Genomic DNA, 26064 nt, shown 5'->3' on the forward strand with positions numbered 1-26064 from the left:
GTCTGCTGCATAAGCTTTCGATAACATAACTTGAAACAAACTATTTTACAAGTAAATTGTATAAGAATGACCTGTCTTTAATCGAAAATATCTACATTCTTATTTTAATCCACTAATTCGAAAAAGAATCCAGAGTCACTCTGACTGAGGGCAGGCCAATATGGCAGGAACCTTATTTGTAGTCCATAAATCTAGAAGCTTGGGTCTAGGTTCATTTCTGTAATCTGGCGTTCGGCCATCTGGCTGGGTTAACCCTTCTATTAAAGATATTGTTCTCTTGTCCTTGTAGATGACTAAACTCCAACCAAAAAAATGTGATTTGTATGTCGAGCGGAAATTCTAGAGGGTTGGACTAGAGAATAGGTTGGACTAACCAGGTTTCTGCTCCATGCCTTAGTTCAGCTCTTTTGTACATCCGAGCCGTCAACCTTCTACAATTTATGCTTAACCTTTTGCTCCCTTCCTTAGATAAATAGGCAAAAAATGCAGGATTATACAATCTAGTGCTTTTTTTTCTTGTCCCAGCCCTGCCCATGGATCATTTGCTTTGAGTTAGCCAGGCGATGCGCGCGGACCCGATTCCCGGGATTTGGTATTTGAAGGTCAATGCTTAGACCCTGGGAAAGGGGTCCATGTCCAATCTTGAAACAGCATACTCTGGATCGAATTTCATCGATCACATGGGTCAGTTAGAATACCTTAATCGCCATAAGCAGTCAAACTTCTAGGGATGGGGATGGCCCTGCCAGCCGGAAGGACAAGGCTAAATCCAGCTGAGCATCCTTTGAGTTTCGAGGCTCGAGAGTCGAGACTCGGAAAATCTCGAGACTCGCATATCCGCCCGAGCGAGTGAGCGTTCACAGGGTTCACAGCCACAGCTGAACCTAGCTGAAGCCCAATGTTGACTGACCCCCCCGCCCAAGGAGTAAATGACAACACAAACCGGACACAAACAAGCTCTATTGTATGTCTATGAATGGCCTGGACCAGAACAACAGCCGCAACCCCACTGGATCTCCGGCACCAGCCTCAAGGATGGCGTCAATCGACTGTACCCGGTAGCTAGATATGAACTCATCGATATAGAGGGAGGAGGAGGAGGAGGAGGAGGAGGCGCCGCCTAATTCTGGATCACGCCCCGGAGCATGAACCTCATCTTCATATTGGGCTGGGGGAAGAAGCCCCTCTGACAGGTCACCCCACCCACTCACCGAGAGCACGCCCTACGTCGACCGTCACCGTTACAAGCGGTCTCGGTCAGCAGTGGTAGATCCGTCGACCATGCGATGGCCAACGCCGGGCACGTCCTCCGGCCTACCCTCGTCAGGCCTGTCCGCCTCCATCACCACCTCGTCCATCCCCTCAGGCGCTGCTTCGCCGGCCCCCAAAGGCCGACAAACTTTAACGGCCATGACCCCCGGCGACGCCTGGGGCCCGGTGGGTTCGAGTCCTCGCTCAGAAGTGCGCCGGCGAATGGCCTTGATGACCCAATGGATGAGTGAATTCACACCCACCGATCAATTGACCGCCTTCCAAGCCATGCAGGTAAATTTGGGAGGGGAATTGGTGGCGATTTCGCCTCTTCTTTTTCCCTCTTTCAATGGAACCCCTATTCACACCCCTGTACGTACGTAGGAATGTTCCCCTTTTCAAGTCTATACAGGAGACTAATCTTGTCCAGACTCAATGTTACTGGATTTCCTGAAGGTCTTTGAGATGTCTGGATTGCAATGATGGTGACAAAACCTTAGGTTGTATATTTACCTCAAATATGTACATCATGATGAATTGGCATATTGTCTGCTCGTACCGTGCTTGTTCATACGCCTTCAAAGTTCCTGGTCAATTGCCATAATATTGGGCGATTAGAATAATAGAAGTAGTGAACATACTCGACCTATTCGATCTTGCTCAGCCTCACTGACGGTACTATAGCTCCAACGGCTCTTTTCAGCCTCATTTGGGTGTGCCCGTATACCATTGGTTAGCCTCGCGGTTGCCACAGCACGACCTGCACGCCTATTGCCCGCCTGATTGTCAGGACGTGCTTCGTCTGTTGCCCGAGCACCTCGTCCTGGCCATCGTGAGCTATCTCAGCCCGTGCGATCTGGCTCGCGCCTCCCAAGTGTGCTCTTTTTGGCGGGACACCTTGGCCTCAGCCTGGATCTGGCGACGCTTAGCCGGTCAGCCGCAATGGCGTTTGAGCCCGCCTGAGCACGCGGCCCAGCTTGCCCGTCATCGGGCAATAAACGCGAGTGATCCGCTCCCGTGGAAGCAGATCTTTCGGGAGCGCTTCAAATTGCGGCGGTGTTGGTTGCTTGGTCAATGCCATGTTCGCACCTTCGAGGGTCACACGGGTGGAGTGAGTTGTATCCAGTTTGATAGTAGTCGCATCGTGAGCGGCTCGCACGACAAAACCATCCGCGTGTGGAATATCAAAACCAATAGCCCCTGGTCCGTGATGACCCTCACCGGACACTCGGGCGAGGTTCGATGTTTACATCTGGAAGGCAATCGCGTGGTAATGCTCATTGGAAGTTTGATCGCGCTTCTGTGCGATTACTTGCTGTTATGACAAATGCTAAATCTGAATCATTGATCCATTTAGGCCAGCGGGAGCACGGACCACACCATCAAAGTATGGGACTTGGACATTCAATCTGCGTGGTCCTCGATTGCTTGTAAGGTGACTATGGTCGGCCATCAAGACACCGTGCGATGCATCCAGATGTCCAATGCCAAACAGCGCGTCATCAGCGGCTCATACGATGCCACTCTCAAAGTGTGGTGTCTCAAAACGGGTACTTGCTTGAGCACGCTCTCAGGTCACGAAAGCCGTGTGCTGTGTCTGCATTGGGAGGGTCCCCTATTGCTCACCGGCTCATCAGACAAGACGCTCAAGGTAGACCTTCCCATCGTCGACAATTAACCCACTGCCCACTAAGCGTTGGTCAAGCTATTGTTTAACTTCTCCTCCACCAGATGTGGGACCTAGACCGTTTGTGTTGCATTGGCACCTTAGCCGGCCACAGCGACGGAGTGACCTCCATTTCAGTCGAAGGCAATAAAATTGTCTCGGGATCTCTCGATCGGACAATCAAGGTGTGGAACCTGGCCACCAGGAAATGTCTCTCTACCCTAGATTGGATGTCCTCGGAAGGTCATACAGGTAAGCAGGTGTTGTTCCGAAGGTTGGCAATCATTGGGGCGGGCTTCTTCATTTCTCATGGGTCATTCCGGCGTGTTTTCAGGTGTGATAAGATGTCTGCAAGCGGATTCGTGGCGAATAGTTTCAGCATCGGACGATAAAACGCTCAAGGTGTGGAACTTGGAGTCCCGGGAACGTCTTGTTACGCTCAAATCCCATACAGATGGGGTGACCTGCCTCCGCTTCAACGATTTTGTCATTGTCTCGGGTAGTTACGATAAAACTGTCAAACTATGGGATTTCACTGTCTGTTAATTTCAAGTTATTTAATTCGTCTCCCTGCCTTGTTTGAAGTATGACATGTCTAATATTTGCTCTGTTTCTGGTTACTATACAGTTGATAATAGTACGTACATAGATCATTATTTGTTTTTAACAACCAGAAAACGAGTCTCAAGTATTCATTCCAAAAAGATAAGCTGTAAATCATTCATCAATCCAAAGCCAAAATATACCTACGTAGACCATCAAGTCCTTTGAATCGAGAATTTTTTTTCTTTTGCACTACCGAGGAAGTGTCACAACACGCGTAGGGGTATAAACTATAAACAACATCCTTGGATATATACATCATTAAGCGCTTGTTGAGTTAACAAATTCAAGCACATAGTAGCTCCATCTATCCATGATATTCCCAAACAAAGAGCCTAAATGCTCAACAAAAAGCACTACACTCATGAGAGCTGGGAACAATCCTCTTTGTTAGTTGGGATCGCTTTCTTTCTCCCGTTGCGTTTTCAACGAGTAGTCGAATAACCATTGAATAACAGGGGACGGTCAAGAACATTTTTTTTTCTCCATACTCTGCATGCACAGTGTCTGCCCTAGCTTGCGTACTCAGTCCATCCATGGACAGGTATGACAGGAAACATCTTTAAGCGCTTGTTGAGTTAACAAATTCAAGCACATAGTAGCTCCATCTATCCATGATATTCCCAAACAAAGAGCCTAAATGCTCAACAAAAAGCACNTTTTTTTTTCTTTTGCACTACCGAGGAAGTGTCATAACACGCGTAGGGGTATAAACTATAAACAACATCCTTGGATACAAACAACATTAAGTGCTTGTTGAGGTAACAAATTCAAGCACATAGTAGCTCCATCTCTCCATGATATTCCCAAACAAAGAGCCTATATGCTCAACAAAAAGCACTACACTCATGAGAGCTGGGAACAATCCGCTTTGTTAGTTGGGATCGCTTTCTTTCTCCCGTTGCGTTTTCAACGAGTAGTCGAATAACCATCGAATAACAGGGGACGGTCAAGAACATTTTTTTCTCCATACTCTGCATGCACAGTGTCTGCCCTAGCTTGCGTACTCAGTCCATCCATGGACAGGTATGACAGGAAACATCTAACAAGTGTGTTTGTCGGTCTCCCACGGGATCCTTTCGATAGTCTATATTTAACACTGTTAAACCCCGGCTTGCTTTCTTTTGGTGGAGGAACATACGTGTTATACCTCCGGGAGAATCCATTCAATTGAGGAAGAAAAATGCGAATAGCGATTTCAGAGTGAATTGCATATCTCATCTGGCGTTCCCGCTCATTTCAAATCCACAACGTAAGTGTGCGTGACATTATGAAGAAAGAGCCTGGCACTGTTGATGAAGGAAATGAAATCCTGCTACATGATAAGGATTCGCCAAAGCATAACAACTACCAGGTGAGTCTCAAAATGTGCGAATAAATCCAGCCAATCGTTGGTACGAAACCAACCCACTTCACACCCGACTTTCAGACCTTATCCCCATCCAGAAAGCCATTGCCGCTGACTGCTCCTGCAATCATGAGCTCGTCTCTCGAAGACATCAATCTCAACAGTCCTGTGCATCGGGGTACGAATGCATCCCCTGAGGCCTCCGGACAGGACTCCGCCCCCAAACCTAAACGAGTGCCGAGACGGATCATTCATTGTAGTGACGGAGTCATTGAAGAATACAGCACGGATGATGAGCAAGCCGATGGATCCGACCTGGCCACGGAATCTAAGATGGCTAGTCCCAAACTTGACACGAAAACCCTGGCTTGGATGCCTTGGATGATCCACCACACCTGGTTTGCTGGATCGACTATACTCTCTTATTGCGATTTTTGGGGCGAGAAACTGGCTTGGATCTTTGGGATCACGAGTCCGAAATATTATTACGAAATCGAGGAGTTCAAGAGAATCGAGGAGGAGGAGAAGGAGCGCATGGCTCGACAAGACGCCGAAATGCAAGGTTGGCAACCACCTAAACCAACTCTGGAAAACAATACCATTACTGAAGAAGCGAAATAGGCAGGTCCAAGACAGGTGTTTGGTGTATGGGGGGGTTCACAAAAAAGAGATATTTTATAATTCAGTGTAAGGATCATATGCAGTGGGAAAATCTAATCATTAAAGACGTGTTCTACTTTGCGATGATCTGGTTGAACTTCTTCAGCGCCTCTCCGGCCAAAGAGTCCTTTGGCTCCACATCAAGGCATTGGTGGACCAAGTCTATCTTTTCCTTGAGAATCTCTTGAAACTCGGGGTCTTCCATTTGGGAGTGTTCGGCCAAGGCTAGATCACTTTTCACCATTTCGATCATGGTCAATCCCCGAGATTGGGAATACCCGGGATCTAGAGCATCGAACACTATCATCAACTCATGAGAAAGCAATCTCTTCTTGGCAGCCTGATCTGCATCGGTTTCATCATAAAGTTGAGAAAGATACCTTTTGGCGATGAGGCACAGATAGTGAAAGTTGTGAACAAACTGAGCCGAATAGAGCAAAAACTTCTCCAATGGCTCAATAGCCAAAGGTTGGATGGCATCCAATTTGCTCTTTAATACTTCCAAGAAGCCTTGCAATTGATCTTCCGAAATGGCTTTGAGACACGCCAAGCACGACCAAAAGGGTACATCTTCCTCGGATTGGTCGGGCATTAGATAACTCTTGGTGCAGGATGGGCAGTACACCAGATTAATCCCACTTTTGAGCTCTGTGGGGTCTGAGCAGCGCTCGCAATGGCAAGAGAAGAACCATTGCCGTCGAAGAGCTGCTTGACGAGCGAAGGTGTGACGCAGCAAGTTCGTATATGTTATGGTGATCTCCTGTCCCTGGGGAATCGTCACTTGACTGTACAACCTGAAATGAACAGAAAGAGGCATATTACAAATGCTGAGGATCAGCATGGTTGATGACACTTTACTATGGAACCCTCGTTTTGTCAACAAGGTGGCAGATTTATTCATTTGTGGTTTTCCATATTGTTTTGATACTATTTGGATGACATTGTGCAAGATAGAATGTTCGCGAATGAAGTGATGGCTGACAAGTGTAGGTACACTTTGAAAAATCTGGATTTCTCTAACCGAGGATTAGAGAGAGATGCAAACAAACTCTTTCGACATCTATCATTTAGATTAGCTCTTCTAATTGTGATTAAACGTAGAGTTACCCGACGCAACCAACTTTACCGATAAGGGCCCTTCTTTGTAACATCAGACAGCCCCAACAAAACGTAAACAGGCACGGTAGATTGCTAAATAAACTACTTGTGACATGGCATGCAAGTGATTTCTTTTCCGGACATTATGTGACTCAGGTCACTAATTATACATGAGATTTTGATAGAATTAGCCAAAAGCAACACAAACGTAATTTAAAAAAGATGAATTGGCCCAATCAGCCCTTTATTTGGTAGAGGCTAACAAACAAAGCGCCCTCTGAAGTACAGAACGTAAACCATGCTACGTAAGCGTAACAGGTTATGAATGAGCTGAAACAGTTTGCCTTTGGTTGAGGAGATAAAAGTTTCTTATTTAATTACTGTATTCCGAAAAGTAGCCCACAGTTGCTCTGACTGAGACAAGCCGATTAGGCTGGAAGCCCGTTCAGATTCCATATTTCTGGAAGTTCGTGGCTTTGCACGTGCTCTCATGCTCTCAAAGGCTCAAGTAACGGAATTTCATTTTCATACAAGTAAATCAATGAAAGTTATGAGTGTGAATGTGCAATTACTCATATCCTTTCAGTTAGACTTTGGCATGGTAAACGTTATTCTCCACCGATTAGTTGGCGGTGCTACTTTTTTAAATCTTAACCTGACCTAATCAAACCTAATCTAAACTTACCTAACCTAACCCAACCTAACCTAACACGATATTAATAACCCTTAAAGTCTCTATCTAAACCTTTTAATATTTTGCCACAAATTTAAAAATGAGCACCGCCAACTAATCGGTGGAGAATAACGTTTATTATCCTTTGGCATTCTCACAAATGAAATGAAAAGGGTGACCACGTTTGAGACACGGGGAACTATTGCAATGTAAATCGTTTGATCAAGTTGGTTCTTCGTCTGGGCCAGTGGATTTAGCATCAAAAAGTTCACACTAATCAAAGATCTAAATCATATTCTTAAATTGTCACCAATATAGACCGTCCTAATATATGCAAAGAGTGACAAAACTAAAAATGTAGTAATGCTGAACCTACGTAATTCTACGTAGACAATTTCATCTTTAGACCCTATTTATAATTTGATTTCGAGCCCACTGAAACTGTTACGTAACCGAGTTTTACATTCATATAGTTTCCCTGGTTTGTTTAAAATGAGTTCAAAAGTTATGTAGAACGTTGAAAGATGAATTGGCGAGGTGAAAGGGCAGGGTTTACATTAATTGAACACAATTAAGTGAGCCACTTATAACGGATGCAGAGATTATAGTTAGCCAGATTGTGATCTGATGGCCATGTAGATGCCGAGCTAATTGTCTCATCTAAACCGATAAGAACTTGGTGTGCTTTAACGATCAGCATCAGCGATGGGAAAAATCGAGATTGATCGAATTTCTGCCATTTCCTGCCACAAGTGGCAGAAAATGGCAGAAAGTGGCAGAATACGGGAAAATATGGCAGAAACTGGCAAAAATTGGCAGAAATTGCTGGAAGGTGGCTAAAATGGTCGCCGGTGTTTAGAATGGCCGATCATTCGGCTCCTGAATGCTAGAAAACGATGATTTAGAATGATATAAATATTTCTATTTTTTTGCCATTTTTTCGCCATTTTCTGTCACTTATTTTGGACCAATTTCTGCCATTTTCTGTGACCATTTTCTGCCAGGTGGTAAAAAATGGTTTATGATAACTTATCATACCTGATCAGCGTACTACTTTTTTATACCTGTTCTTTCTTTTTGGATACCATTCTGGGCGTCTTTTTGACTTGACGGTTAGCTGGTCACCAGCGTGGAGTTTATTGACCATCAATGTTTTTTGACTTGCACCGTAGGATCTATTTTTGATCAAATTCTTATCAATCTTTCACCAGCATCGATTGAAACATTCTTATATAGCAAATAAAGCGTTTTAAGACTAAGACTAGAAATATGGCTGCTCAATTATGTACAAAAGTATTCCACACAGCTGTCTCCATCGTTCTCAAATCAACTTGGTTTTTCTTATACATTTAGTTGGCTAATTTGTGGTTGGTAAGATTCCCTTTGGTAACCATGAAGATTTAGCTTACCGAATATGTAGGTTCCCATCGTCGTCCACTTCATCCATGATGTGCCTGGAATTGGGAACACACGAGTGGGAAACGTAAGACAACGTGGGGAAAAGCGCTCGTCCCAAGCCATTTCTCACATCCAAAGCGTTCACATGAAGCAATCCAAAGACACGGTTAAGAATTTGCTCCAGATCTGGTCTTACGGCCACTATCATGCGTCTCATATGCGCAATTCGTTCTTGATGTCCGGTTAAGGCCTTTCGGGCCTCTTCGTGATCCATGAAGGGTTCCATCTTGGTTTGCACGTGTTCACTATCATCTGCCATGGCGCGAGCTAGCCGGTAGGGGGCTACCAAAGCAAGTCGAAGAGGCAAGGGCTCTGATTTGAGATGCTGGAACAAAGTGTCGCACTCGACTTGATGGGTTTGACTACAATGACCTTCATGGCAAAAAGGGAGTTCACAAGTCAAGCAAGGCGACGCTTTGGCTTTAAAGCACGAAATACAATGGTCTTTCGGGTTGCCGAATTCTTTGGGCCCCAAAACAATGTGGCGATCGTTGAAAATCAGTTCTCCTGCTTGAATGTCCCTTTTGGCCACAAGGATGTTGCCTTTGGCGGGATCTGTCTTGATTTCGTAAAGGATCGGCATTATTCCGCAATAAAACACTGCTTGAGAAGATCTCTGGCACAACAGTGATCTGATGACGAGAACTAGGGCAAGATTTGAGATTTCTTGGCTTTTGGATTCGTGCCAAATGTTATAAACTTACTTCGTCTGCCCTTGCTATGGCAAGCAAAAAAACAAAAGAGAGAGAACTGGATCTATTTGTTCAGTGATTTATTCAAAACTATAAGTATTTATTTGGGTATACATTTTCGTCATAAAATATGTCAATCGTATTTTGTGATATGTAAAATAAAATGAATATATATATATAAATTTGTATATGTAAATATGCATATCGATCTCGTGAACAGAAAAGCAAACGCCATCCCACAACTAATTGGTAACCGAAACAAGGTGTTCGCGATTGAATTAGCTGTGCTCTGTTTTAATAAAATGGGATGAATGAATGGGTTAAAACGTTTACGAATTAAACCAAAAACTAAGTTTCATGATGATGACAGCCCGTGTTTCGAATTGCAGTTAAAATAGCATTGGGATGTTTCTTATAGGGATCCCTATTAGAAGTAATTTACCAAGAGATTTTCAGCCAAACCCAGGGGACTTGGTTGGCCTAACCATTGGTCTTGCGGGCAATATTGTTCATGCCGTATTTTTCATCGGGAATCGGTTCTCAAACCAAATTGATAAGGGAGGTGAGTAGACAAATGCAGGCATATTTTCTTGTTATCACTTCGTGCTGACAAATATTCGCCAATCATCACATGTACAAACAAAAGATTTATGCAACACATTTTCTTTACATATTATTTCTTTTCTTATAAAATAAAGTATGACTCCTTGTAGATTTTTAGTTGATCATATGTCGTCGTCTTCATCTTCACAGTAGTGGTGGTGGTGGTGGTGGTAATAGCAGCAAAATTGATGATGATAGCATTAATAGTAAAACTAGTAGTAGTAGTAGCAACATCAGCAGCAATCGCCGCTGTTGCAGTAGCATCAGAAGTAGTAGAGTAGTAGAGCAGTAGTAGCAGTGGTGGTGGTGGTAGTAGTGCAAGTACTGAGAAACATGATAAATTGATAATCATAGAAGAAATATGGTAAAAATAATGACAAAAATAATCATAATTGTGATCATAGAAGTAGTACAATAGTCTTAGCAGAAGTAGAAGCAGTTGTAGTAAATGGTATCGTTTCGACATATTTTGGACTTTGACTGAGACGGTTTGGTTTCATTCTCAATTAACATCTATGTATTGTTAACTCAAATCAAGTACATGGCCTGTTACTTTCATCAGAGACGTATTCTATTCAAGAGTGGTGGACTGACATCCGAACACAACCATCCATTGGACAGGGGGAAGGGATGGATGGACTGATCTGAGCTCGTCAGAGTGACTGATTATCGTCCCTGAAGAGTCAAACAAACACATCTCACAGACAGTTACTCAATCGTCATATGAATCCTTGATGATGCATTTGAATAGGATAATTTGGCGCATCTCCTCTTTAAGTTTCTTCAGTTTCTTTGGAATGAGGTCTATTTGTCGAGGGGTCCTTCGGAAGCGACTGCTGTTAGACTAGGTGAAGTCCCCATTTGAATCTTTGGAGATGAGTTTGAGGGAACGCTACGTGGAGATCCAATACCAATTCCAGAATCGACTGAATGTGGATTGTTCAACTGACTGTTGTTTGAGCCTCCTTTACTGGAGAGCCTCCGTCCCGTCAACCCTGACCTCGAACTGATCTTTTGTTCATCGTTGGTCGGGGTAGGAAATCCATTAATAGAGGAACTCACCATCGAGTAGCTATTTGAGGTGGAGGACGGAGTATTGGCCGACATGGTCATCGTCGTAGAGCAAGGGGACATGGAAGAGGGAGAAGAAAATGCCTTGGGATCGGGTGAGGTCACTCCACTCTCTGAAGACTGCGGGGCCATTAAAGGAGACAGGTTGTCTGTAGCCAGGTCCTCTCTGATGCCATGTTGGTCCTGGAGGTGGTGGTCATCACTGGTGTCCTCGTCATTGGAGGCAGAGTTGCCACCAGGCAGAAGCGTCGCCAGCAATGGATTCTTGTCGCAAAGAGACGAGCTTGGTTGGGATAAAGGGCTTGAATACGAAGAAGATTGTTCCCGAACGGACAAGGTCTCACTCGTGTTGAAATTATATTGTAGAGAAGATTGCGAACCAGTCTCCGAGTTGTTCTCACCTAGAGACTCCTGTTCAGTCGCAAGCTCATGATTAGAATGGGTCTCAGTGTCAAGCTGAGTAAAAATGTTGGCTAGCCACTCCGCCAAATGCATTTGGTAGGCATCTTGAGTATCACATTGGTCGAATGCCAACCTTTCAGCCTCATCGGCCATTTGAAGTAAATGTGGGTCATTGAAATTCTTCAATGCTCCGTGGAGCCGTTGAAGGAAGTTGCTACGAAATTCTTGACTCGTGGATTTCCAATTGGCGGCTCCCACTGGAACCTGAGGAGAGCTCTGGTAGCTTTGAGCCACATTGTGCATGTCAAAGTGAACTCGGGACTGATTGCTGCTATCTTCCACGTTTGATCCCATGGAAGTGGGTGGATAGCACTCGTTGATCCCATTACCCACCCCACTGTAAGACTGATCGTTTCCAATGTGAATTCCACCCAAAGAAGAATGGTCGGACGCCATAAGATTTGGCGAACCTTGTGGTAGCCTCGTCGAAGGAGAATGAAGGGAATTGGATCGAGCCCCAAGCCTCGTTTGGCCCATTTCGTGCTGGTATCGAGGCTGAGGCTGAGATCTTTGGATTGGTCCATTTGTCATCATGACTGGTGAATTGTCATAGCTCATATATGAAGACGGCCCATTTGACACGGCCATCATTGGTCCAGCTCCATGATCTGGGCTTATCATTGGTCCACTGACGAAACTCATTGTTCCTCCATTACCACGAGCCATGAAGTCGTTGTTCCCATTAGGCCCGTAAATGTTTCCACGATTCTGGGGGAAAGATCTCGGCCCACCATTAACAAATTCGGATCCGCCACCGTTGCTGACAGGGTAGCCCATAGGTGACATTTGCTGTTGGGGGACAACGGGACTCCTTCCCATCATTCGCATGGGCGATCTTTGGTAGGGGGGTGGAGGTTGTTGTTGTTGTTGTTGTTGTTGTTGCTGCTGCTGTTGCTGTTGTTGTAATTGCAAATGTTGTCCTCGATTGTCCAACCCTCCTGCAAATTGATTAGATGGAGATGCTTCTGGACCGTTTGACCATATATGATGCTGTTGATCTTGGAACATGCCCATGGACTCTTGGGTGCCAAATGGATTACCACCATACTGCATGGCCATGGGCGTTCCGTTGGGATAGCTCTGAGGTCGACCAGGGTGGACTGGGCGGCTTTTCCAGCTGTTAACACCAGGACTCATAATGGCAGATGAATCAAGGTATTCCTGACCGTTGGCGGGCATGATAGCTCCATTGTGTATTGGGTTACTATGATTGTTTTGGAACCCGTTATTGGGACCCTTTCGTACACGGTTGTTCGGAACTTTAGAGTACGGCATAGATCTACCCAAATCGTCAGATTGGTTCATTGGAATCACTTGATCTCCGGTCACGTTGTAACCCGGCCTTCCAACGTGGTTGTTGCCATGGATGTTGTTGTTAACAAGGGTAGTTTTTTTCTCCATGAGCACCTGCTCTAAAATTCCAGGATGCTTTTGCCCTGTCCCCGATGTCTCCATCCCAAACCCGTTGCTTTTGCTAGGGCCGAAACAAAGCATTTCGTCGATAGGGTCCAACTTCTGGGACTTGGCCTCGGACATCCCATTATTGGGAACCCCGTAATCATCGAGCTTACGCTTTTCTGCTGTTAGGTTATTCCGAAGGCGCTCGCCCAATAATGCCTTGGTTGATCCCTTGGAATTCAAAGCTTCAATTGAACCTCGGTTAGAAATCTGTCCACCTCTCATATTTGAGTTGGAACAATTTGAGGCGATCATGTTGGGGCTGTCAAAGAAGTCAGTCATGTAGTCATCCATAATTTTGGCTTGATCTAAAAAGTAGAATAAAGCAAACTCATCAGTGAAATTACTAGTTTGGCGCATGTTCGCTCCACATATGATAATTGTCATTATTATCATCATCATCATCATCATCATCATCATCATCTGCAGGAACAGCAGCAGTAGTTTCATCAATCTATTGATAGTGATCCATCATCCTTGCAGCAGCGTCTCTGTACATTCTAGTACAGTCCTTCCACATGTAAAGCCATCACGTCAAGTAAATACCATTCCTCAAAAGTGTTTCCCAAGAAATTCCTGGCGTCGGCGATCACCTTGAACGGATTCGTTTCCCGTCAAGTGTCGAAGTGAAGGGCCCGACGTCGCCAGAGCTTGCTGCTCGCTCCATCCCTAGTCCTTGGCTCCTACCTACGTACGTACGTACGTACGTACTACTCCGTAAATTTAAAGGAAGAGCGTACCTAAGTCGTTCCTAGTCCAACTGACATATCATCACCATCGTCATCATCATCATCCGCAACCACCACAACTCCTCCTCCTCCTCGTCCACCACCCTCATTTCCAACATAAGATATACTGCGGACTACCAACAGGCCCAACTGGATTGGCACCTTCGCTGTGGCTTCCAAAATTCCTCTGCTCTCTATTCCACGCGTGTGTGAGTTCGCAAGTACAGAAGCTGCTAGTACATCGTCTTAGCAGTGGTAGTTCCATCCGACTTTACTGTACATCCATGGCCATGTGCGAGACCGAACGTAGCTACTCTTCATTATGTCGTAGTCTGTATTCTGTTCCTACGAGAAAGATAGGCGCAGAGGCAAGAGCTAGCTAGTAAAGGAGAACAAGGAGGAGGAGGAGGAGGAGGAGGAGGAGGAGGAGGAACAACTCGCCGAAATCGGGCCAGGCTGGAAGTGGGAGCAGAGAAGGAACAGGAACGTCATAGGCCCGTCCGTCGCACCATCATCACCACCAATACCACCATCAATATCAACATCATCATCATCATCATCATTGTCATTTTCATCATGATCATCGCCACCATCACCATCGGCGCCGCCACGGCCACCACTATAATTCTCGTCCCTCTTGCCCGTCCGAAGGTACTCTTCGAAAGTGACGCACACGCAACCTCACGTTTCTCTACCAAAGAAGATCGGGGTCCAAGAGCAACAATCTCAATCACTCAGACTGTGAAGAATCATCCTACTAAGAGACGTCTCGAACAAAGACTATGATAACACGATCCAGGGAAAAGAAATCGACGTGAGACTGACTCCCTCCAAGTAGCAGGGTCACTCTTATCTTGCAGCATCTTTGTTGCTCAACATTAACAAAGATCTCCAAACCGAACACAAGTTCATTTCCATATCGGATTTGATTTGATCCAACCCGTTCCCTCAAAAGCGACTGACGTTCGATGTCTTCCTTTTCTTGAAGGCTGACTTACAAGCAAGATACAAAAAGGCTCCTTGGCCGTTCGGACCTCGAATCCGACAATAAAAGTTCTTCATGAACTGAACATTAAGAGGTCCAGATAGATCACCCATAGGCGTTAGCTCCGAGACCACTGAGCCCAACCACAGTTAGATGAAATGGAGACATTAAAGCTCTTGAGAAGCCTTCAAACCTTCTGACGGAACGACAGCACGACCTTAAGTACGCTTTAGGTAGACGACCACGCGTACTACTACTCCCCAACGGGATAAGTATGGTTCCAAGGACTTTGGTCTTACCAAATATTTGCGATGAAGAGGAGGGTGTCTCCCTAGACCAACATGTCAACTTGGATGCTTGTTATGATTGTTGCTGATGCTGCTGTTGTTGTTGTTGTTGTTGTTGGATCTAACTTGTTATTTCACATTCAAAATCAGAACTCCGGAGTTCGTGTATGACAAGCACTGAAACCAGATCTCTACTAACTGTCTCCTCCAAAGTTACAGAAGTTGTCTCTGTCCCTTCTCGTCGTTATGCTCTTGGCGTCGGCGTTCCTCTTTCGTTCTCTCTATCGTTCGTTAGTTCGTTCGTTCGTTCATCTGTTCGGTCGGTCGGTCGGTCGGTCGCCAGCTCAAACACCAAGTCACCCAGTCACTGAGAGTGAACATCGTGTTCTGTCTGTCGGTCCACAGGGTCCATAGGTTGCTAGATTGGTGGATGGGTGGGCGGTTGGGTAGGACGTTCTTTCGTTCCTCACTCCCTAGCTAGCCCCACCAGCTCCCACCCAAGCGAGTGGATAGCAAGTCTTCTCCTCGATTTTAGCTCGTCTTCTTCTCCACCATCATCTTCTCCTCCTTCATTCCTAATTCTGTTCTCTCTCTCTCTCTTCCTCCCTGCACCTCTTTCTCCTTGCCCGTTCTTCGGGTTTCGAGTATGAGGTTGGCCGTGGCCGGCGGTATGGGGTATGGTGTGGACGAAAGACTAGCGGACTGACTCCCATGATACATTTCCCGGCCTCTGGTTTCCCCGGCACTGTTCGGAGTACCACCATGGACCAGCTAGCGTGTCTGCGTGTCGTCATCACCATCAACATCATCATCGGTTGGTGCGAGGAGGCCACAGCCGACTGACTGGCATTGAGGATAGTACCGAGTAGCTCTCTGTACAGTTTTACGAGCTACGACGCATGGCCCTTCTAAGCTGTCATAGTCATAGTAAGTGTTCGCAAGTGAACGTATGGAGTAGCATTGGAGCTGCTGGACCGCTAAGCACACTTCAAGCACTAAGGACGTTCGAATTGCCGAGGTTGAAACGTCAACACCGCTCGCTGTCCTCCTCCTAAGGCATGGATCGCATGGACATAGACTCAAGCCCATTGCCCAGCGCTACGTGTGTCTCACATGGATGTGTTTGAGTGATTTTATGTTGGGAGCACCCACTTGCTAGCATTACTGGTGTGCTCTTTGCACACCTTGGCAACCAGCAGGTCTAGGTTCCTCCATGATAATAAGCACGAGGAAAAGGAACAACTGCTCTTGTCGCTAGCTCGCTCTCACCGTCCGTGGTGGCGAGTGATTTTATCCATGGGAAGTGCGGCGTGTACGTCGACGCGTGTGCCTCGACTTGCGTGTGTATCGACGTATATGATTGTTCGGAGCAGATGCGGGGCCGCTACTGGAGTACGTAGATAAAAATGTACTGTTCTACGGGCTACCGATTGGCCAATACCAAGTTCGTCTCTAGCCTCAAGGAAAGGAGGGAGGAGAATTAGAAGGAGGACGAGGAGGACGAGGAGGAGAAGGGACCTTTATGGAGCTTGGCGCAAAGGGTTGACAGAGGTTCAATCTATGCTTGCATTGGGGGATAGGCAATAGGCATGGTCATGGTAGCCCTTTCAACTGAGTTGTCTTGTCATTAATTGTGCTTGATATGCACCCACCGTTTTCCAGCTTTTGGCGACAGCAAGCTCCCATTGGGGGCTAGGGAGAGACTTGCGGCTGTCCTGGTCATTTGACTCCCGATGAGATCTCAAATCGAGGGGCTATGATCGAGTTGGCTGAATTGTAACAGGGCATACCAAGCAACACGTGCCCTTCCAGAGCATATTTTCTGGATTGTTCTACTCATACATTTTTTAGGCCAATCGCTGTTTGTGTATGCTCCTTGCTTTGTGCGAGTTTCATGCTACTGTTATTGTCGTACTCAACGCGTGGTGTCGACAGTGTACGAGTGGAACGATAGTGGTAGATTGCAAGCATGTAGTAGTTGGCGATGGCTTTAACAGCCAAATGCATCCTTCATTTTTACTTGGCTGCTGTCGGTTTCGATCCATGCAGTCACCTAGCTGGCGACTTAATCTATGTAGAGAGTGGAAGAGAGGAAAAGATTCGCAGGATCGTGGAAATGAGTTGGTCCACAAAAGCGGCACCAATAGAAGTAGGCCTGTCAGCTGTTACCTCGCACGCTCGTTTGGGCGCCGTCCTTTCCATTCCACCGGCTACATACACCACCAAAGCTAGTTCGATCAACCTCGTTCACATGACGACAAGTGGGAACGCACGGAACGCACGTACCAAAGAGGAGCCCCAACCGCTGACATGTCTTCTCTTTAGCTTGTTACTAGGACTTACAGCAGCCCTGGTCCATGATGGCGTAGATTCTCACTGATATCAGCTGCTTCGCCAATACTCCTCGGAAACTCTCAGGTGGCTGCTACACTCATTCCTGGTTGGTTGCGCGGTTGCGTGGTTGCCTCTTTGGTTGGTTGGTTGCTGGTCCATGTCGGCAACGGTGGAGCGATCTTAGATTGAAAGCTAGGGGCCGGTGCGTTTTCTCGTATGATGAGCTGAGCTTGTACATTTGTCCTCTTCAAGGCACGAGGGACCAGATCCCATGCGCCTCACAATGTTCAATGTCGCATGGGTGCTCCTTGTTAAAGGCATGTTTTCCCCCCACCTTTACATCCCTCCCCCCCACGTAAATTTTCCCATTGGCTTCAGGAATTGAAAGACCCTTTCAATCTCTTATCTTAAAATGAAGAAAATCATACTGCACAGTTATGGAATACAAAACCTAGATTGTGAATTGACGTACAAATTACATTAGTAGTCGATCCCTTACCCCGTGCAACTCTTTGGCCTTGTACCGACGGCGTCAGTTTCGGCACAGTGGACACAAATTGTTCGCAGTACAACATGTTTTGGCCACCTTTTTAGACTAATTTGATGCCAGTCTGTAATTGAAGTGTTTCCTTTTCCTTAGGCCTAACAACTACATATATTGCAAATAAGAAGAAATCTTCATCCTATAACCTGTAGTGTGTGAACAAGGCCCGAGCAAAAGAAGTGGATTAGGAATTTCGACGTTTCCTTCTGCACGCTTCGCTCTCTATGCTATTTAGTGGCTGGGTAGTGCGCAGGTTTAGCCGATCCTGGTCCTTGGATGTTTCACTCCCATGTATTGCTGGATAGAATGAAGAGGCTCTTCTCACATCAGATGTGAGAAAAGACCAGGACGGACGAAGGGCCGAGGGTACGGACAGACGACAGCTTCTTTCTCTCAAGTCCTCATTGCCTAACTCAATCCAGAACGCACTCACGCACTCACTCACGCACTCACTCACGCACTCAGTCCTTCAAGGAAACTCGCCTCTCGCCCTCCACCTTCGCTCATGCTCACCTCAGCCAGCGAACGATGCGTACAACACATACTTCTACAGCGATCAAGGAACAGTGAGTGGAAATGGCCAGCTCCTGACTTGACAGAAATAATGCAATTTCATGTAGAAAAATAGTGATATCAGAATGCAGCCAAGAACATGGTCTTCATCTACCTCGCTTTTCTGAACTTCGTGTTCCTTGACACACAGCATCGGTTTGTAGCATCAAGAGTGGCTATGAATGAATGAGTAAGTGAGCAACGAGTAGCAGTATGTTGTTTGCTATAAGTCATACGTACATACATATCCGTACGTACGTACATGTAGTCTTGCTCATCGTTCCCGGTTACCAAAGCTGCGGAAATTTCTAGACATGCCGTTGCATTACGTTTGGCAGGGCTAAAGTTTGATCGTCTTCACTAGGTCGGTACGTTCGTAGTTCGTACTAGTACACTCACTGCTCACTGCTTTGTTTGTATGAAGCAGAGAAGCCGGGGTTTGGCACCCAGCAGGGCCTACTTGTCTCATGCCGTACCATCTTTTCCCTCTTGCTCCTTGTCCTTTTCAGTGCTCGGCTACTTCTTCTACATGCTGCAATACTATTAGTGGCGGTGGAATGACTTCTTTTATTCTCATACTTTTACGTACGTACGTACGTACTTCTTTTTCTTAGTCTGTTTCTGTTCTCCTGTCCTTCGAGCTCGTAGCGCAGTCTCCAGCCGCCAAGGCGAATCGTTCAGCCAAACAGCTTTGGACGGGGACATCCCAACCTTCCAGGCTACTCCAGTGGAAAGCCATTTTTAACTACTCGCCATTAACGTTGTCAGCAAATATACTGAGTCCATATTCAGTACAACTGAAGTGATCTACATCAAACAATTTGATCTTATCATTCATAGAACTTTAGGACTTGTTGCGTGCTCATTCTTCGCGCTTTCTTTGTCCTCTCTCCAGGGTTCTAAGTAATACAGGTGTGCCCTTGATGACTCCTCAGAGTCCAATCATTTTAATTTCAGGCCTACCACTGATTTTGCATAAAACTCATTTCAAGCTGTCTAAATAATGTCCCGCTGCATTGGACAAAAGAACATTTTGCGGCTGAAGATTCGAAAAGAGTTAAACTTGCATCAAGCCATCGTCTCAGAGCAAACTACACTTCTGCTCTTTGAGTGGTAATAGAGTACAATGAACGTACAGACATACGAGTACATGCATGGTATTATCTGTACGGCAGGTAATCCAAGTCCGAAGGCTAGCCATCTGCGTATTTCTCCCCAGAGCATCATCATGATCCGGTAACTGTTAAAAAATTGCTTGTATGTACGAGTATATAGATCGATAGGGCAAAACCTGAGTAGGATCAATCCGTCACTGAAAGGAGGATTGGACCTCTATCCGAATCCGTCGGTCTTTCGGGCTGATCAGAAGCACACATCTAGTAAAGATCGTCCAGATTGGCTAGCATTAAACTTCAAAGTTGCTTCAGCACCATCTGCAGCTTCAGGCCTACTTCAATCCTAGGCTAGCTTGTTCTGTGCGCAATATCGAGTCTGCGCATCCGGACTGACGTGTGTACTCGTACTTGAGATCAAGAAGAAGGCACAGGGCTTGCCTTTGGCACATCCTTGACAGCCTAGCGCTGACAACGATGACTTTTGCTAGCAATTTTTCGTTCGAAGATGAGCGTTCAGGCGCGTTCAGGTGGGAGGGCCAGAGGACAAGGGGAATTTCAGATTCGCATCCTTCTAAGATAGTCAAGTACGATACACCTCTGGATAGAAGGATATAGGGAGAAGGTGTACCTGTAAGAGATGGTTGCATTTCCATCCAAGGCGACATATGACAGTAGTGGCTGCGGCCATCATTTTGACAGAGAGGCATTCAGAACAGTATTCGTGTTTTAAAACGTGTGATTGCCATGACCTTGGAACAAATATTGTAGTGGAAACGTTCCACAGACAATGCCGACTACGTTAATCAATTTAAATGTACTGTCAAGTCAGATGTACTCGTAAGCAGGCACGGCTGACTTCATCACGACGATCCTGTACGAGTGGCTTTGGCATGATCGGGTCTCGTTGCACGGAGTGCCTAGAACATTGTAAAGGAGGCTGCAAAATGAGTCGAAAAAGTCTCTGCCCCCTCCTCCTCCTCCTCCTCCGCCCCTCGTCCCCCATTTAGAAGTGCGCAGTCACCTGGCTTCGACAGGGGCTCGTCTATTAAGTATGAGCAATCTTCTAACTTGGTACTTCAAGTTAAACTAACCAACGAACCAACGACCGAGGCCTTGTCACTACTTGTTAGTAACTGCCTTGCTTTTTGTTCCGTCCTCGCCCCTTGGTGGATACCGCGGCCGATCCTCGATTCAGCAAAGTCTAGCCCTATTTCTTCTCTCTTCCTCCTCCTATTCTAATCCTATTCTCCTCCTACTCCTCCTCCCTTCTCTTCCCCTCCCCCTTCTTCTCTCTCTCAACAGCTGGCGGTCCACTGTCTTTTCTGTTGTTCCCAGCGAATGTATGTGGCACGTACACACAGCGCAGTTAACTGGCTATTTTCATGAACAACAGGCATGATCAAGGGCCTTCGGAGTGGTACAACAGAGTGCGAATGTGTATACCGAGGATAAGGGGGAACAACTTAAAACTTACTACTACTCAAGCATTGAGAGCAAATGAACGACGGCAAGGAAGGCAAGAAATAACTAGAAAAATCTACCTTCCACGCCCGAGGACGCGCGACAGACGAGGCACTGACACACACACGCGCACCAGCACACATATTTTGACATACAGTACATACACTCACTTGCCGGCCTTAGAGAGGGACGACAGCGTGATTTTGACTGATGTCTCTGACACTGGCTCAGGGTTGGTTGAATCCATGCGTATGTGACAATGTATGACAAAAACGCATTTACAGGTGGATACTTGGTTGAATAGGTAGGTTAGTTACGTGGATTCCCAATCTGGGGTTCGGGAAGTCCGTCATAAAATTTATTCATATGTGTGTTTCATTTGTTTTTTGCTAAAAAAAAGGTATGAAGAAAGGTTAGTCCACCTGAAGGATTCAACAATGCTATTTTTTGGTTCCAGGACAACACGATCCAGTGGACAACTCGACCCAGTGGACAACTCGACCCAGTGGACAACTCGACCCAGTGGACAACTCGACCCAGTGGACAACTCGACCCAGTGGACAACTCGACCCAACTAAACAATTTTATTGTTTAGGATCCTTTGGATAGGGGTCTGTGGGAAAGACCCTCTAGTCAGAGAATTGCAAGGATGAGGATACGTCATCAAATTCAACTGGTCTGATTGGCCATCCAATTTTGATGAACATATAAAGCACAGCAGGCAGTCAGTCATTTCTAAAAAAACACTCACACATTTGTTTTGTGTAAGAACATGGTTTATGACAGTTATAATCAACCATGGACTTAACGTTCTCTTTCCACAAGGCAAGAGTGTCATATGCCATTAAGATCACATAAATATAGTGTGAACCAATGAAATGTAGTTGGCATACTGTTCTTTTGCCATCTATCAATAACAACTTGGACTAAAGTGCTCCAAAAGAGAGAGTATAGACTAATGACACTCATCTAAAAGGCGCATCATCTCATTGTGCCTGGTTCTTGATGATCAGTCCAGAGCCGCCATGGGACAGCAGCTGATCATGAGCGATGAAAAAAAAACCAAAACAAAACATTGTTTGGAACACTTGCTCCTGACTCACTCTAGGTATGCAAGGCAATCATTTTGCTGATCCCCATGATGATTTTGTGAGTGAATATGACTTTCATCTCTCAGTGGACATCACGTGATAAGAAAGGTTGGGGGCGTGCTCTGCCGTAAAATGTACACATGGGATCAAACTATCAGCCAGATAGCTCATTTTACCAACAACCCACCCACCATGACTGGCTAGCCAATGCCATCCTCATTCCAGTTAGGAAAAGGTTCTTCTTGAAGTGTTTTGGCAGATCTGAGGCACAACTTCATTTATTGTGATCTGCTGGACATATCTGAACTTGGAGGATCAAAGTCCCATCCATTGCCCTATCTTGGAAAATGTAAGATTGTATTGTTGACCCAAGTGAACAAAAGTCCAAGCTTCAAAGAGCCTTTCTTCTTCAATTCAACCAGCCATAGGAAGCAATCCTCTCTGTCATATGTTGAACCTGGCAAAAGTTGCCAATGCAATGGAGACAAGAATAGTTCTGAGAGGATGTAATGACATTGCCCAAACACTCACTCTTCACTGTCCATGGATGTGGAATCTGTACATTAGGGACAAAATCCATCTCATTATTTCTGGTTGATGAAGACTAAACACAATCACTTTATTTATTGTATTACTTATTAATACTGTTGTTTGAAAACACCTATTTGGCCAATGTTTGTCACATTGTTGTGCTCAAATTTCTTGGTGTTAAACAATTGTGCTGAAGATATGAAGGGACCTTAGTTATCTGATTGACCTTGCTCACCCTCAGGTGTTTTCTAGTACTTCCACTACTCCACCCATTCCTGGTATTTGTAGATTTAAACTGGGAAGATTAATTTGCTTGCACTATTGATGGGTTCCCTAACTAAACTATTTTGCGTTTTCACAAGCTTTCAGCAACATCACATGGGGAGCAGCACTAACCTTCACCTCTGGAGCTTCCATTTTTGCCCAAATACGCCAAATAACGCAAGAAAAAGCTTATAGCTACCAAAATCAAGTTTTAAAAGTGGGGAAATGAGACATTATTTTGGCGGGGGGTTCATTGTTTTACCATCACATTGCCTATGCCGCTAGTACCAAGATGACGCATCTTTTTTTTTCAGAATCTTTAGTAAAGACATGTTTTGCAACTTGCACAATTTAGCAAATAGTGATTTGTGTCCTGAGAGATACAGGTAAGCCACATGTGTAAATATAAAATTTACCCCCCTAGTGATATTTATTAATGATCTAATTGTCTGAAAAGTTGGATTCAGAAAGAAAGTAAAAAGGAACAAATAAATCATTAACAATGTAAGATGCCTACTTCTTTGAATCAACTAAATTGCTAATTTTGAAGAAAAAGTTTGTAGTTTTCATGAATTATATTTAATGATGTTTCTCAGGGCAGCACTTTTTCTTACACAGTGTATTAATCAAAATTGTGTTTGGAAACTTTTTAGATCTTCCAATTGTTTACTTTTTGAAGCAAAGGCTCTGGCCAAAGCTCGTGTGTCTCTGCATCCAGGGTTCCTAGTCCGTTGTAGGTTTTACATTCCCCAAGCGGTCCGTGGTTTGAAATATTTGGGAACGATTTGATTTGTAGAGGTCCATACTGAATTTGTGGTCACTCATGCAACATCTTGGCCACTTGAGCAAAATAAATACATGAAAAAAACGAATAAAATTAAACGCTTGATTTGTCATAGTTTTTTCTAAAGAAATTGAATCGTATTCTATAAAAGAAAACGTTTTGCTACAATCTTTAAAAAAGCATCATCAAATGTCCACAAATTTTAATCCAAAAATTCAATACCTAATCCATACATACATTCATATTCTTAGCATTTTGGGTGGGTTGTCCACTACACTGGATTGCGGAGAACCATCCCTACACTTGCCAGTTGCAATGTTGAGGCGAGGTATGTTGTAGCCCGCTACACTGCATCCAGTCGTAACGATTGCTTGTCCCCAGTCAATAGAGTGTGTGTCCCGGACCGACCAATTGCACTCTCATGTCTGAGTGGCTGCGACGGGCAGCAAAGCTCAGCAATCGCAGAACAAGCAGCATGAGGAGCTCACCAGCGTCACCACCACCCTTGATCACTCTTCTAACCATCCATCTATCCGTCCGTCCGTCCGTCCGTCTGTCTATCTATCTATCCTTCTCTCATCACGTCCAAGGCGACATTACCAAAGGTGTTTAAATGTTCAGGGGCTACTAGCTAGGTGGATGGAGAAAGGAATCCTTCGATCCCCAAACGCTGCGTTTCAGACCAGCAAAAAACATTTAATTCAGCCCGACCCCGACGATTAGAATCAACAAGTTGTAATCAATAATTGTAATAGAGCAACAAATTACCCATGAGTCTCGCCATTGTGACTGGCATCAATAGCTTTTCATATTTAAGTCAGAATTCCTGTGTGCGTTAATTATTTGCATAAGTATCAAGTTTCGATGATTGACTTCCCTTTCGGTGTATGAATTCCTCTTTGTTCCCAAATTATGGTTTATTAGGGATAAAAATCAAGCATTTTGTTGTTTAACTAAATCTTGCTCTGGCAATTGAGATCATAAGAGCCAATATCTCTAACTTAGACAAATTTCGTCTTACCGCTGGATCGTTCCCTTGTCCGGATCATTTGGATTTGACAGCGAGCGATGATTGGTTCCAGCCGAACCCAAAGCGGTCAAGCGGAAACAACCTTGATTTTGGTATTGGCTTTATGACGACTCGATTGATATACGTATCGCTTAAACCCCGTATTAATGTTAGCGAAAGTTAAAACTAGATAAAACCACTCATCTTCTGTAATCTTTTTTTTCTGCAGCTAAGTTGGTTGGATGTTAAACTGCAAGCTGTGACAAATTTTCTCAGAATGACAGCCGTTGTGACAGCCAATCCTCGCGACAGCCATATTACGATCGAGTTATGGAGGGTGAGTGATTGCGAAAAAGTCTCGTTACGATATCCTGCAAAGAATTACAACCTCACGGCTCCTACAAGTATTTAACAGCCATCAACGAATTTTACTGGGCAAGTGGTATTCAATACAATACCCGTTGCGTCTATAAGACGGAGTTTAACAGATGAAAGGAAACTGCTCATTTTCTAACTTGATTACAGCTTACAACCTTTCTCTTTTCTCATGATATGACTTTTTTTTCCACCTCACGCAGATGTGTGCCAAAAAATACGCAAACGTTGTTCAACAATATCTTCAGAAACCGCACGATCTTGTCCATATCACGAGTTTGAGAACGTGAAAGTCGACATTGAAGTACCAATGTGCTCAAATTGGCCATTTCCGTGTTTGTTTGCTTATTTTTATTTTTATTTTAGGACATTTGTTTGTTTGCAAGTATCTGCTCCATTTTCCAATAGGAGCAGTGTTGCTAAACTGAAATGATTCGAAGAGCAAAGCAGCTTGGCTTCTTTCATATTTTTAGGCTAAGCACTACTGACATGGCGAACCAAATTTCAAAGAGATTCGAACAAAGAAAAGCAATGAGATCATTTCAAAGAAGCAAACAAAAACCAACTAAACCGGAAATGGGCACTGGAGAAACATTAAGTTTCATAAGGTGATATGTTTTCTGTATTGGAAATACTCTTTTGAACGATGTGATGAAATTCAAGGGTGTCTGAAATCATTTAATTGAATAAAAATAAGCTGGTTCAAAAAGCAAGGCGCAAGATACAAGAATCATAAAAAAGGAAAAAAATCAGATGCTAAAACATCACAAACACTCTAGGTTTATCTCAATTGTTTGACATGGCATTGGTCTTGATTTCATGCCCAGCAAATTTCTGTGAACTACTTCAGTAAACTGAGCTATCTAATGGGAGCAAAAGAGAGCAAAGAATATATCACCATTATTAAGTTTTTGCATGAAATAAGGCTTGCCTGAAGGAAATGTACATTGCTGCTTTTAAT

At 44.8% G+C, this 26064-nt stretch overlaps 4 protein-coding genes across 6 annotated transcripts; 2 read left to right on the forward strand and 2 right to left on the reverse strand.

Annotated features, from left to right (window-relative positions):
* Nucleotides 1-711: 711 nt before the first annotated feature.
* Nucleotides 712-3689, forward strand: LOC131891158 (F-box/WD repeat-containing protein 7-like). Its single transcript, XM_059240681.1, has 5 exons — nucleotides 712-1545; nucleotides 1955-2521; nucleotides 2609-2902; nucleotides 2983-3169; nucleotides 3252-3689. The coding sequence occupies exons 1-5, from the start codon at nucleotides 1282-1284 to the stop codon at nucleotides 3461-3463; spliced, it is 1524 nt and encodes a 507-aa protein (XP_059096664.1). The 5' UTR covers nucleotides 712-1281; the 3' UTR covers nucleotides 3464-3689.
* An 828-nt stretch (nucleotides 3690-4517) lies between these two features.
* LOC131891161 (protein FAM177A1-like) lies at nucleotides 4518-5615 on the forward strand. The gene is made up of 2 exons (XM_059240687.1): nucleotides 4518-4874; nucleotides 4950-5615. The coding sequence occupies exons 1-2, from the start codon at nucleotides 4791-4793 to the stop codon at nucleotides 5487-5489; spliced, it is 624 nt and encodes a 207-aa protein (XP_059096670.1). The 5' UTR covers nucleotides 4518-4790; the 3' UTR covers nucleotides 5490-5615.
* On the reverse strand, nucleotides 5508-9414 carry LOC131891160 (SET domain-containing protein SmydA-8-like). Of its 3 annotated transcripts, none has more exons than XM_059240686.1 (3): nucleotides 8709-9414; nucleotides 5909-6322; nucleotides 5622-5813 (listed from the first exon to the last, which is right to left on the reverse strand). In XM_059240686.1, the coding sequence occupies exons 1-3, from the start codon at nucleotides 9338-9340 to the stop codon at nucleotides 5759-5761; spliced, it is 1101 nt and encodes a 366-aa protein (XP_059096669.1). In that variant the 5' UTR covers nucleotides 9341-9414; the 3' UTR covers nucleotides 5622-5758. The 3 variants fall into 3 exon arrangements, with proteins under 3 accessions (XP_059096667.1, XP_059096669.1, XP_059096668.1); XM_059240685.1 differs by having other exon boundaries at nucleotides 5622-5828; XM_059240684.1 differs by having other exon boundaries at nucleotides 5508-6322; nucleotides 8709-9410.
* Nucleotides 9415-9512: 98 nt separating this feature from the next.
* Nucleotides 9513-16032, reverse strand: LOC131891159 (putative uncharacterized protein DDB_G0291608). Its single transcript, XM_059240683.1, has 2 exons — nucleotides 15056-16032; nucleotides 9513-13351 (listed from the first exon to the last, which is right to left on the reverse strand). Exon 2 carries the CDS (start codon nucleotides 13335-13337, stop codon nucleotides 10857-10859), a length of 2481 nt encoding a protein of 826 aa, XP_059096666.1. The 5' UTR covers nucleotides 13338-13351; nucleotides 15056-16032; the 3' UTR covers nucleotides 9513-10856.
* Between the last annotated feature and the right edge of the window lie 10032 nt (nucleotides 16033-26064).

Source organism: Tigriopus californicus, chromosome 11 (genome assembly GCF_007210705.1).
Source record: "Tigriopus californicus strain San Diego chromosome 11, Tcal_SD_v2.1, whole genome shotgun sequence".
Classification (NCBI taxonomy): Eukaryota; Metazoa; Arthropoda; class Copepoda; order Harpacticoida; family Harpacticidae; genus Tigriopus; species Tigriopus californicus.

Excerpts from the sequence above, each read along its gene's own strand:
- LOC131891158 (XM_059240681.1), top strand. The coding sequence starts at position 1,282 with ATGCGATGGCCAACGCCGGGCACGTCCTCCGGCCTACCCTCGTCAGGC. Across the intron at positions 2,522-2,608 it reads ATCTGGAAGGCAATCGCGTG|GCCAGCGGGAGCACGGACCA; the intron begins GTAATGCTCATT and ends TGATCCATTTAG. Across the intron at positions 3,170-3,251 it reads GTCCTCGGAAGGTCATACAG|GTGTGATAAGATGTCTGCAA; the intron begins GTAAGCAGGTGT and ends GCGTGTTTTCAG.
- LOC131891161 (XM_059240687.1), top strand. The coding sequence starts at position 4,791 with ATGAAGAAAGAGCCTGGCACTGTTGATGAAGGAAATGAAATCCTGCTA. Across the intron at positions 4,875-4,949 it reads CAAAGCATAACAACTACCAG|ACCTTATCCCCATCCAGAAA; the intron begins GTGAGTCTCAAA and ends CCCGACTTTCAG.
- LOC131891160 (XM_059240684.1), bottom strand. The coding sequence starts at position 9,340 with ATGCCGATCCTTTACGAAATCAAGACAGATCCCGCCAAAGGCAACATC. Across the intron at positions 6,323-8,708 it reads GATGGGAACCTACATATTCG|GTTGTACAGTCAAGTGACGA; the intron begins GTAAGCTAAATC and ends TGTTCATTTCAG.
- LOC131891159 (XM_059240683.1), bottom strand. The coding sequence starts at position 13,337 with ATGGATGACTACATGACTGACTTCTTTGACAGCCCCAACATGATCGCC.